Source organism: Alosa sapidissima, chromosome 14 (genome assembly GCF_018492685.1).
Source record: "Alosa sapidissima isolate fAloSap1 chromosome 14, fAloSap1.pri, whole genome shotgun sequence".
Classification (NCBI taxonomy): Eukaryota; Metazoa; Chordata; class Actinopteri; order Clupeiformes; family Clupeidae; genus Alosa; species Alosa sapidissima.
Genome location: NC_055970.1, coordinates 29,989,625 through 30,002,124, shown reverse-complemented (window position 1 = coordinate 30,002,124; position 12,500 = coordinate 29,989,625). Strand labels below are relative to the sequence as shown.

The 12,500-nt window shown below is 47.0% G+C and overlaps 1 protein-coding gene across 1 annotated transcript in view; it reads left to right on the top strand.

Moving 5' to 3' along the window:
* The window catches only part of si:ch211-186j3.6 (neural-cadherin), a 163,405-nt gene that overhangs the window by 103,492 nt on the left and 47,413 nt on the right, over positions 1 to 12,500 (top strand). The window contains 1 exon segment of the mRNA XM_042062681.1: positions 3,815 to 4,092. Coding sequence (XP_041918615.1) covers positions 3,815 to 4,092 — 278 coding nt within the window.

Sequence of the window (12,500 nt, the reverse complement as noted above, 5' to 3'; positions counted from 1 at the left end):
GGTTTCTCCCTGGTCCCTGATCACTGACAGACTGTTTCTCCCCTTCTCTCTCTCCTCTCTCTCCTCACTCTCCTCTCTCTCTCTCCTCCTCTCCTCTCTCTCCTCTCTCTCTCTCTTCCTCTCCTCTCTCTCTCCTCTCCCCTCTCTCTCCTCCTCTCCTCTCTCTCCTCTCTCTCTCTCCTCCTCTCCTCTCTCTCTCTCTCCTCTCTCTCCTCTCCTCCACCCTGTACTCCTCACGCTGGGGGTCTGAAACATGAGTTCGCTCTCTGTGACGCAAGTGGTCTGCATGCGCATGCAGATGGAAATTAGGCCTCAGAGAGATTTCAAAGGCATGTGCTACGACGCTTCGGTGAATGTTTCATAAAGCTGCCAACATACCTGTAGTAAGGCCTATTTTTGTAGAGCTGTCTGCTCTTCCTTTTAACAAGTGTGAAGAGCATACTATAACAAAAACATCTCCTGCTGAAGACGCTTGTTGTTTGGAGCGGGGTTGTTAAAAGAGCATTTGAACACAGCCTGTAGTTGAGCTCAGCCTGCGGTTGCCAATGCACTAAAATGGTATCATTTTATGTGAGTTGTCTCCCATTTGCACCTTCATCCAAAGAAAGACCCTTTTTAAGTCAAGGAGATATTTAAGCATTCTTTTCATTTGGATGCAACTTTGAAGATTTTGTGTGGCATTTTCATTCATGTGAACCAGAACCTTTTAAGCCATGTTTGTAGCCGAATGACTGGGTGTCTCAGAGAGAGAGAGGGAGAGAGAGCAAGTGAAGAGCAGAATGATTAGCTGGAGAGCTGCAGCACTTCTGAGCAGCAGTTGTACAGTATGCTCTTCTCTCACAGATATTGCCTCCATTTCTTCTCCTCCCACCAATATTGTACCTCTGTTTTATAACTGCAGTCTCTCTCTCTCTCTCTCCCTCTTTCTCTCTCTCTCTGTATGTGTGTGTGTATGTGAGAGAGAGAGATATGAGATATGAAGGTTAATGTGAATATAATGGTGAATAGAGTGTTGTTAAGTATGTACATATTTGTTAGTGTGCGCTTATCTGAGAGACAATATGGTTGACAAAAGGCCTGTCACTGTTTGACAAACAAAGAGGATGAGCCAGCTACAGGTGTGGCCAGGAGGAATTCCCTTCTCTCTCTCTCTCTCTCTCATTCTCTCTCTCTCTCTGAGGAATATAGCATCCATTTCTCTTTGACTTACTTATCCTTCACAACCCCCAATCCCTCTGGTGTCCTGCTGCGTCTCTGTGGACTCCTCTGCCCTCCTCCAGGGAACTCTGGGTATTGTAGTTCCATATCCCATGGGTGCCTCAAGATAATGTTTGAATTAAACTGACATTGCCCCCCTCCCTGCACCCACCCCACTCCTTTTTCGTGTGCCAACAGCCTGAGGAGAAAATGGAGAGAGGGGAGATAGGCAGTCAACGTGAAAGAGAGAAGGGAGGATGAAAGGAGGAAAGAGAGAAAGGTGGCTTTATTAGATTCTCCCTGATTTGCTGCTGGGCTGATATTGACTCTGGGTCCCAGTGCGCTCGTGTCTCCAGCTCGGAGCTCAGAGTCGGGCCGGTGTGTTTGTTTCCCCGACGCCTGTCTAATCCAGCCGGCGCGGAGCCGAGCAGGGCTGCTGTGCTGTGCTGTGCTGTGCTGTGGTGCGCTGGGAGACTGCCACACTTCTGAAAGAGTTTAACCTCGTAGACGAGTCCTGCCGGTGGCTTTGCTGCACCTGCGCTTGCATAGCAAAGCTCCATCAGGGAGCCAGTGAACATGCATGGCACACTGAGTTCCCCAAGCTTTTGGAGGACGTGTGTGTGTGTGTGTGTGTGTGTGTGTGTGTGTGTTTGTGCATACGAGTGTCCATGCATGTGTTTATGTGCTCTCATCAGTGGCGTGGGCCCCCAGCGCAGGCTGACCGCTGTGGCACAGATAAACACTATGCCCGAGAACGCAGACAATGTGTAAACACCAGCATAATGATTAGACATTCCTTGCGAGCCAGGCTCAATCAGAAGGACAAATATTTTCCCTTTGTTTCTCTCTCTCTCTCTCTCTGACACTATTTCTCTCCAACCTACACACCCACACACATTCAACAAACAGGCAGACACACTCATCTCCATAGTGATCAGAGGCAAACAGGAGCGCGAGCGCGTGCGGGCACATCTGTGTGTCAGCCCCTCAGCCCCTCCTCACACCAAAACAAAACAGCTCCTCCTTTTCTATCATTTCCAGCTTTTTTTCCTAACAGCCGCTAGTGGCCTGATGGCGGTGGTGCGGCTCTGTAGTGGCTGTGGTGGTTGACCCGGAGGTGACCGCCTGCTGCTGCTACATTTACAGCTGGTGGTGCTGACATCAGTGCCCAGCAGTTATGAGCCTAGTGCCTCTGCTCGTCGCTATGGAAGCCCCCGCACATGCGCATACACATACACACACACACACACACACACACACACACACACACACACACACACACACAACCCTCCCTGTCAAAGTGGCCAGCTCCATTAATCACACTGAGCCCCCCCACCGCTGCTCGTACACCACCGTCACCGTGGCTACTGCGGCTTCAGAATGCCTGGTTACAGATCTACACCTCTGGACACTTACCATGTGTCAGTTATACTTGTAATCTCTCACACACACACACACACACACACGTGTATACAGCAGGCAAGCTCACATACTGTAGTTAAGTACAGAACAGAGCGGCATAGTGGAGTACACACACACACCACACACTCGCAGACTTAAGTAAAACTCACAGCAGCTGTGCACAAACAAGGGTTAGATGACCTCCCCTGAGCTCATCAGAAAGCACGGGCTTGGAGAGCCCTTTGAAGTGCCGCACGCGAGAGAGGCCTTCGTCTGTGTGTGTGCGTGTGTGTGCGTGTGTGTGTGTGTGTGTGTGTGTGTGTGTGTGTGTGTGTGTTTGTGTTTGTGAAAGGCACTGTAGATGGGATGTGTGCGGCATGTACTCGAGGTGTGAGTGTGTGTGGAATGTGTCTGTGATGGGCATGTTCAAAGAAAAAAATTTTGCACGTATGTGTTTGCAAGTGGGTGAGAGAAAGCACATAAGAACAGTGTTATGTGTGTGTGTGTGTGTGTGTGTGTGTGTGTGTGTTACCTGTCAGTTCATATTAAGCATATATATTGTGTTTGTCAGTACATGTGAAAAATACTGCAGTCTCTCTCAATTCTATCTCACATGTGCTGTGTGCTCTCAGGAATACAATTACTGGGTCTGTCTGGATGTTTCTCTCCCTTATTCACTCTCATTCATTTGGCTGCTGGTGTGAGCTGCTATTTTCCCTGGCTCCTATAGCATCACCCATTTGCCTCTGTATTGTGTATTCTGTCCATCTCCCATCTTTTCCTCTGCTGCTGCTATGCATCAGGTTCTCTTCTGGATGTGTTGTCTCCTCTCTTCATCTTATTCACCCCTCTGCTATTGGTGCTGTCTTCTACATCAAGGCTTCTATGACTTCTCCTCCATGTGGTCTCTACCACCTTTTACTGTACCTCTCATCCTGCCTCATCATTCACACCATTCTCTCATTTCACCTCTCTATCTGTTATTTTTTTTTCCCTTCTTACTGATACCATCAGCTTTTTCCTCACAGAGTACAGAGTTCTCACAGGTCTGATTTCTAGTTGTCGAGTTGATGGTTGTAACCTTTTATTTATTTGGTGAGATGTGGTTTTTGGTATAGTTGCAATGTGCCTTTTTGAAGATATCCTTGATCTAAAATGATGGTTCAAAAGGATGAAAAGTTTGTATCTCTCACTCTCTCTCTCTCTCTCTCTGCAGCTGCAGTCCTTCCTGCAGGTGAATGTGACTCAGGTGTACGTGGACGTGTGTGCCGAGGCGGCGTGCAGTGTGGGCAGTGGCTGCTCCGGCCAGCTGAGCGTCAGCGACAAGCCCAGCGTGCTGGACTGCGGCAGCGTGGCCCTGGTGACCGTCACCGTGGAGGCCAAGGCCGTGTGCAGCTGTGCCGCCCGCGAGCACCTCCACCAGACCTGCGCCTCCTATCCCAGAAACCCCTGCTACAACGGCGGCATGTGCCTGGACACGCAAGGAGGCTACAGGTGAGCAGAGCTGACAGCCCATCTCTGTGTGCATTTGGATCATTCAGGGTATGGATGTGTTCTTTAGTACTAACTGAATATCGGGGCAGCCGTGGCCTACTGGTTAGCGCTTCGGACTTGTAACCGGAGGGTTGCCGGTTCGAACCCCGACCAGTAGGAACGGCTGAAATGCCCTTGAGCAAGACACCTAACCCCTCACTGCTCCCCGAGCGCCGCTGTAGCAGGCAGCTCACTGCGTCGGGATTAGTGTGTGCTTCACCTCACTGTGTGTTCACTGTGTGCTGAGTGTGTTTCACTAATTCACGGATTGGAATAAATGCAGACCAAATTTCCCTCACAGGATCAAAACAGTATATTATACTTATACTTATATTTATACTTATTTAGTAATACATTAAGTATGTATTGTTCTCCTTACAAAATCTATTTTAGAATTACAAGCAGTAGAATAAAGGATAGAGTTTGTAACTTTGACATACTGCTGTAAGTAATTACATGGATGGTAATAAACACATGTGATATATATAGTGGGATTTCCTGTGTTAGAGGGACGAGTACTTTCCATGCATGAGAACTATACACTCTCTTTATGTGTGTGCTGTTGTTTATGTGTTGCTGGGGCTAAAAGTAATGGAAGAGGAGCAGGAGAGATTGGGTGTGTAAACAGTAGTGGCTGGGAGTGGGGACGTCTGGCTTATTTGTGACACAATATATGTATGTAATACATCTGCGTTTACTGGAGTGGCTGCTTTGCTTTATTCTGCTGTTAGGTGTAATGGCTGAAATACCCCCGTGAGGGCTGTAAGGATTGAGAGGGTGAAGGCTATTTGGGGTGAAGGGGAATAATATGGTGTTGACTGATACATTATCACATTCAGAGCTCTAATCTATACTGCAGTTGGGTATTGTGGAGGGGAGCCTTGCATCTTATAACAGAATTGTACAAGAGGAATGACCGTAAAGGGCAGCCAGTTTCCAATATAGAGACCATGAACATGAAATACAAATGCCATTTATGCGTTTTATAGGTTACTTTATGACTTTGATCTTATTGCGGTGCTACATAAACAGTGCCGCGTTGCCTGTGTATGCTCTGGGAGGGGGGATGATTTAGGCGTGACACGCAGGCAGAAGGGCGCGTGAAGGTGAGGTGTGTATGTGAGACTGTGAGTGTGTGTGTGTATGAGCAAAGACAAGCACCTGTCAGCCTCCCCCTTGGTGGGGCATGCAGAAAAAGCCCCGGCACCAACGCTGCCAGACGCTCCGATGTGTGACGAAACCCGCTGAAACCCGCGTGGCAAGTCTCTCCCTTCCCCCCTCCTCACCCCCTCCCCTCCTCTCTCCTCCCTTCATCCTGTCTCCCGTCTTTTCCTCTCCTTGCTTCCTCGCCTCCTAAAGCGCCACCGAATTGAAGATCAAGTGGACTTTCCAGATGGGTCCAAGCCACCATTTGAAAATCTAATGGGCTCACCTGGGAGACCCCTAGCAAATATGAAGTGCAGCGCGCTTTTCTTCTCTCCGCTTTTCAATTATCCTGCTCTGCCACCGCTATTGATTTTCCCTCCTTGAATAACAATATGAGAGCAGAGGGCCGCCGAGGCCAGGTGATGACTCCCCATCATTGTTACTTTTCTTGTGTCTATTTCTTCTTTCTCTCTCTCCGTCTTTCTTTTTCTCATGGTCAGGACTCAGACATCCGTTGTTAACACCTCATTCCTATAGACGATTAGACGTGGAGCCGCATCGTCTGTTTTGGGGGCAAACACCTAAATGCCTTCCCGTGTCGGCGTGTGTAGATGGAGAGAATTTTGATGAGTGTAACAGGTTGTGTATTATTTTTTTTTTTTTTTTTTTTTTTGCAGTCGAGGAATCTCCCATTTAGCCCCCAATGCTATTGATTCAAATGGCGGTGCCTTGAATGAGCATGGGGAGGCCTCCCTACTGGAGCATGGCTGTGAGCTGTAGTAATTGCTGGTGGGCCTCTGGTGAAGACGGCTAATCGCCCCCGGTGCTACAGGGGGAATTTTCCTCTCGCCGAGCGATTTAAAAATGCAGAGAAATGAACACATCATAAATATCAACCTGGCAGCTACCAAAGGAAGCATTTAAAAATGGAACAGTGCACATTTGAATCCTTTATTATTTATCTACAATATGGTAGAGTTGTACCTAACACTCTCCACCATCTCTCTCTCTCTTTCTCTCCCTCTCTCTCTCTTTCTCTCTCTCTCCCTACACACATTCTCGGTCTCTTTCTTTCTCTATCTTCCACACAAATTCTCGCTGAAACTCGCTCAGACGCATGTTGAAGTACTGCATAGGTGCCAACTCTCACGCATTGGCCGTGAGACACACGCATTTGATTAGTTTCACACACTCACACGCCACACCCCCGATTTCTCACGCTGAAGTGTAAACCCGGTCGGTCAGATGCCTGAAAAATGAGTTTAGCCTATCTATAGATCTACCTGTTGAGCCACGGTTATGCTTTCAGAGACGGTGAGAGGGTTCAAGAGCACCCCCTGTCTGTGGAATTTTCTAAATTTTCTCTCATTTGCGATGCTACTTCAGAAGCCGTCCCAGTCGCATTCATTTCCCGCTTCAGGTATGCTTTGAGTGTTATTGAGTATTTTTCACGCTGAAGTGTCAACCTGGTAGGTCAAATACCTGACAGATGAGGTTCAACTAAACTAAACCTATACATATGTTTTATATGGTTCGCGAGAAAATTAACATTGAACCGACGTGCAATTTAGGCTAATCATATTTGCATTTTGCACACAGTGCACACCCCATTACTCACACAACACGTGGCAAACCCAATATCACAATAAACAGCAAACCGTACCGAATACGAGGATATAAAGCATGCCTCTGTGCAATAAGTGGTTCCTGAGTAATCCGGTTTTAAAATTGCAACACATTTCTACATAGCCTCATTGGGGCGAAATTATAATGTATTCTAATGAAAACTATTTGTCAGTAGGCCTACATACATTTTTGTAAATTGCTCAGCCATAGATTATCCCACTATCATGGTTCTTATATTGTCAGGTTCCAGCCAATCATATTACAGATACATGAATATATTTATATTGGCATGCTTCCTAGTGACATTAATGCAAAAATATGAAGAAAATCAAATAACGAGACACAAATATTGATATAAAGCCTGACATAAGCCATATGCAAACATTCACATCATGCAGATATGGGTACATCCTGAAAAAGGAATAGCATGTACTGTAGGCTATAGGCTATGGCCATTACAATGACCAATATATTATCTTAAATAAACTAGCTGAATAACACAGGTGACCACTTCTGCATAATTTCATGGACACACATTTCTGAACATTTCTGAACTGTGAAATGTAGCATATGTTTTTGTGGTTGTGAACTTATTGCAATATCACTATAACTATTCCACCTGTGTGTGCATGGTTATAATTCTGAAGTGCAAAATATCTTAGGCTACAGCACAAATATTTCCATAAAAATAAGCAAGTCTGACCTCTGAATTTATTTTGAAAGTGCACCTGATTGATGCATTTAAAAGTTAAAATATACAAACATTTCTTAAATTCTTACAAAACACACACCAAAGCGCCAAATCCTCTGCAGTGTTGAAGAGATCAGTCATCCCCCTCACTTTTGATAAGGTAAAAAGCCTTATAGGTACACCAAATAAATAATAACCTATAGGTTTACGCTAGGCTATGTAAAACTCCCCATTACCAGCATCACGTCACTAACCAAGACTGCACAATCTCTATTCACTCTGTTGGATATCTGAAGCCAGTTTGTCTACTTAGATACTGTAAATCCTCAAATTATGGCCGGGGTCTTAAGACAAAGTACAGGCCTTTAGGGGCAGGATTGTATTTGAGACAACCCTTTATTTCTTATGCGAGTTTTATTTTGAGACATGCGTTTCTTGGAGCGGCATACTGGTAGGCCTTCAAAAGCATGACATTTTCGGTTTAGTTTGATATTTAATTTACTTTTGGACCGTTTGATTATATTGTTAAATGTTGGGACTGATGGGCACTGAAATCTGGGGAGGTATTTGATGATCACTATTACGTTCCATGTAGTTGAAAGAGTGTCGGGATTTCAAACAAACCATCTGCTTTCATGCGTTCATTGAACGTGCTGTAATGGAAACCTTATTGCGTAGCCAAGTAGCCTTGAGTTATTTTTAAATTATGCATGATTTACTTGTTATTAATTTCGTAGGCTGGCTTTATTTTCTTATATAGAAGTATCTAAATAACCTGTTAAAATATACCAGAATTCAGGAAATTGCATCTAGTCCAAAAAAAAAATTCTGGGGGAAGACCCCCATACCCCCCCCTCTGAAATGTCCCACCCACTTTCACAATGCCTCCGACACCCATGCTCCTAGTAGTAGGCTAGATCCCTTTGATACCAATGTTCATTTAACTCTGGGACCCTGGTCCCAGGGATGGATTACTGCACGGGCCTTCCGGGCCCAGACCCAGGGTCCCAAGGTGTCAGGGGGCCCTGAAGCCCAAGCCTTTGCATGGAATCATTGCCTCAATATCAACACATCAGGATGTAGGCTATGAATCTGATTGAATTTAGTATTGGCCATCCCCAAAATGCTAGCCTGACGAGCCAGACCCACATTAAAATGTAGGGTCTGGGCACTCACCGTTCGCAGTGCTCAGTCCGAGGGGCGGGATAATCGGTTGTCTTTCAAATTCCCTCTGCACACAATAGGACAGCACTGAGTCCCATGCGTTTTCCCACCAGTGGAGCTAGTTGGCTAGTTTAAACTTTTGCCATCTCAAAACAAGCTTAACTCGTGTCACACTGTTGGCCAACAGCAATATCTATCTTCTTTGTTTTCAAGTAGCAGGGAATTCAAGCCAAACTGTTGCAACTGTGCCATTAATCATTATGTTATGCCCCCCTAACGACTCTATAGACTCTATCGAGCTCACAAGCCAACGGAGAGTTGCTAGACTAGCCCTGGAAGCATATGTAATTTGCTGCCGCTAGGGTGTGTCTAGATTTCTAAGCTACCAAAATGCACCAGAATACAGGAAATCACATCAAACAAATGAAACAAATTCTGGGGGAAGACCCCCAAACCCCCCTTCCACATATGCGACAATTAGTAGGGAGCCCTTAATACATGTGGGCCCAGGGGCCCAAAAGTTCATAATCCGTCCATGCCTGGTCCCTACACCTGAGAACCACTGATGTATGTTTTTTTTACTGTACGGTATAATGCTGAATGAGCCAAACAAAAATTTCCGCATCAAAATTTTGGTTGGCCCCACCAAATCTCACTCCAAGGTTTTTTGAAAAGTTGGCAGCCCTGGTACTGCGAGTGGCGCACTCACACATAAATACACACCCACATTCTCACACAGTCTCAAAGCTACTTTCACACTACCTGGTTACAGGTGTTGTCGTCTCTACTCTCTCTCCATCACCTCCGCTGGGAGTGACATGTATTGATGTGCACACATATGCTGCAGCACAGCCATTCCCATGTAAAGCTGTGATCTGAGCCAGGGATGTCAGGAAGCGGCAGTTGTGTGTCTGTCTCTGGCATGATTGATCACACACACACACACACACACAGACACACAGACAGACACAGGCACACACATACAGACACTGACACACGCACACACTTCAAATGGTCTCGCTTGTGAGAGCTACTGAAGAGCCTCACAGTCATCCACAATCTGGCGATGCCACTGCAGTGGTCGTTTTCCTTTCTTTCTCTCTCTCTCTCTCTCTCTCTTTCTTTCTTTCTTTCTTTCTCTCTCTCTTTCTTTCTCTCTCTTTCTCTCTCTTCCTCTCTCTCTTTTTCCATAATTTCCCCTCTTTCTCACTCTTGTTGGGGGTCTGCATATGGTGATTCCCCAAAGATTTACACACACGCTAGCTTAAGATCCCATTCAAACATATGTCCCGCCATTCGCCTCAGATTTTTTATTTTTTAATCACCTCTGAGATGCAAAGACGGAGGGGGGGGAGGGGTGTGTGGGTGGAAAGTGGGGAAGCGAGCAAGTTAATTTGGTTGGGACTTGTTTAATTAAAAGAAGAAAGTCAAACCCAGGATTTGGGTCTGGTCGGACATGCTAAGCGTGTAATGTGCCTCTCTGTCGGCCTGCCGTCGGATGCTTTGTGCACCCAACCCTGCTCTAATCCCGGCTTTCTAGCCCTTTTTTTAGCGCCGCACATATTGGCTTTTCTCCGATGAAGTGAAATTACTTTTGTTGGGCAGCCGGCGCGCGCACTGCAGGCGCATTGAGTGTGTCACGAGCGTCTGTCTCGCTCGACTCCGCTGCAGGCGCAGGAAGCCACATTGACTTCTGTCATTTCAGCTCTCACTGAAAGTCACTCCTGGATTCAGTGTCAGTGTGTCAAGCGGAGTGGTTGGTATGTGTGTGTGTGTGTGTCTGTCTGTTTGTGTGAGGGGAAGGGGGTGTGTAGAGAGGGTGTAAGTGTGAATGTGTTTCATCACATTTATTTGTGTTTGTATGTGTGTGAGTGTCTACGTCAGAGTACATGGAATTGTTTTCCCATGCATGTGCATGGGTTTAATGCGTGTGTGTGTGTGTGTGTGTGCGTGTTCACCTGTGTGTGTGTGTGTGTGTGTGTGTGTGTGTCTGTGTGCGTGTTCGCCTGTGTGTGTGTGTGTGTGTGTGTGTGTGTGTGTGTGTGTGTGTGTGTGTGTGTGTGTGTGTGTGTGTGTGCGCGCGCGTGTTCGCCTGTGCGTGTGTGTGTGTGCGCGTGTGTGCGGGTTCGCCCGTGTTTGTGTGTGTGTACATCTGAGTAAGATTATACGTATCTATGTGTGTGCATGGTGTCATGCACGCCCATCATGATGATGCATTGGTATCTTTTGGGAGCACATTTGCACACAGCACATATAGACCACATGTTTTGTGTGTGTGTGTGTGTGTGTGTGTGCGTGTGTGGACATAAATAAATGGTTCAAATGTGTGTGTATCTTCACGCATGTGTTCCACCCCTCTGCACATCAAGACCTCCGTCTTCTAAATGAATAGCGTCCTCTGTGAGCGCGATAACCCCAAAAGTCACACGTTTGCGCTTCAGCCAGCGCGGCGACTGATAGCAGAGCGGAGGCAGGGGCATTTATCTCCGCTGTCTGAGTGCTGGCCAGAGATGCACACTCAGGCACCGCACTGCGCCGCCATGGCCTGCCCCACTCCGCTCCGCTTGCTGAAGAGCCCCGTGAGGAAGCAGATAGTGGGATGCCCTCCACCCCCCCCACAACCCCCCCCCCCCCCATCACCATCTCCAGATGTGCCGGCAGCCGCACCCTGAGATGGCGCTTTAGATTTGAAGGAACAACATGTAGATAATCGTGGCATGGGGATTAATGGCAGGATTGGAGAATGAGGGTGGAGGGGATTACTTTGTCCTCCCACTGCAACGCTAACAAATGACAATTCCCCATGCTGTGAATGCTAAGGACAGGAAATGAACAAATGGTGGAGAGAAGGAGGGAGGAGGGGGGAAAAGAGTCAGCTGCCGTAAGAGGATTGGGCTGGAGTCCAAACAGCCTGAAATGAAGGTTAGAATTTGGCCGGTGGAGTAAATTGGTCAGATTTAGACCTTGAGAAAGAACAAATTTCCACACAGCTAGAAGGTAGAACACTCCAATCCCTTTCTCCCTTTTGCCCTATATTTCTGTTTTTCTTTCTTTCTTTCTTTCTTTCTTTCTTTTCTTCTCACTCTCTTTTCTTCTTTCCTCATTCCGTCTCAATGCAGTTATGCTGAGCTGAGGTGCTGTAAATTGGCCTCATTGGCATGACAGGCAGATCCTTTCATTGCACCTGTTCCCACTTTCCCTTTCTTCAACTCCCTGATGGTCCGTTGCCAATGGCCATATTCCTGTCACATCACAAGATCCGCATACACACACACACACACACACACACACACACACACACACACACACACACACACACACACACACACACACTCGGCTCCACGACATAGTGCTCCTCGTACTGCTTTGCATGCGGCGGTGTTTGTGTCCTTCCTGTATGCGTGGGCAGACTCGCAGGCTAGGAGCTCTAACCACAACCAGACACCACAGCTCAGACTGATTGTAACCTGACCCCCCCACCCCACCCCTGCCCTGTCGACTGGCTGGCCTGCACTCCTGGGCCCTGGGGTTTGTCGCCTCGTTCCTTTTCGTGAAACGCGATCTTGAAAGAGCCCTGCCGAGCCTGGGGATCTTACTCATGTAGTAATTGATTTAATTCTCAAAAGGGGGTGAAATGTCATCGGATTGCAAACAGATTGTAGACCCCACCCCACACACTCACACACACATTACAGTGTGCATATATCCCTCCAGGAAGGAGAGACGAGAGAAGAAGCCATTG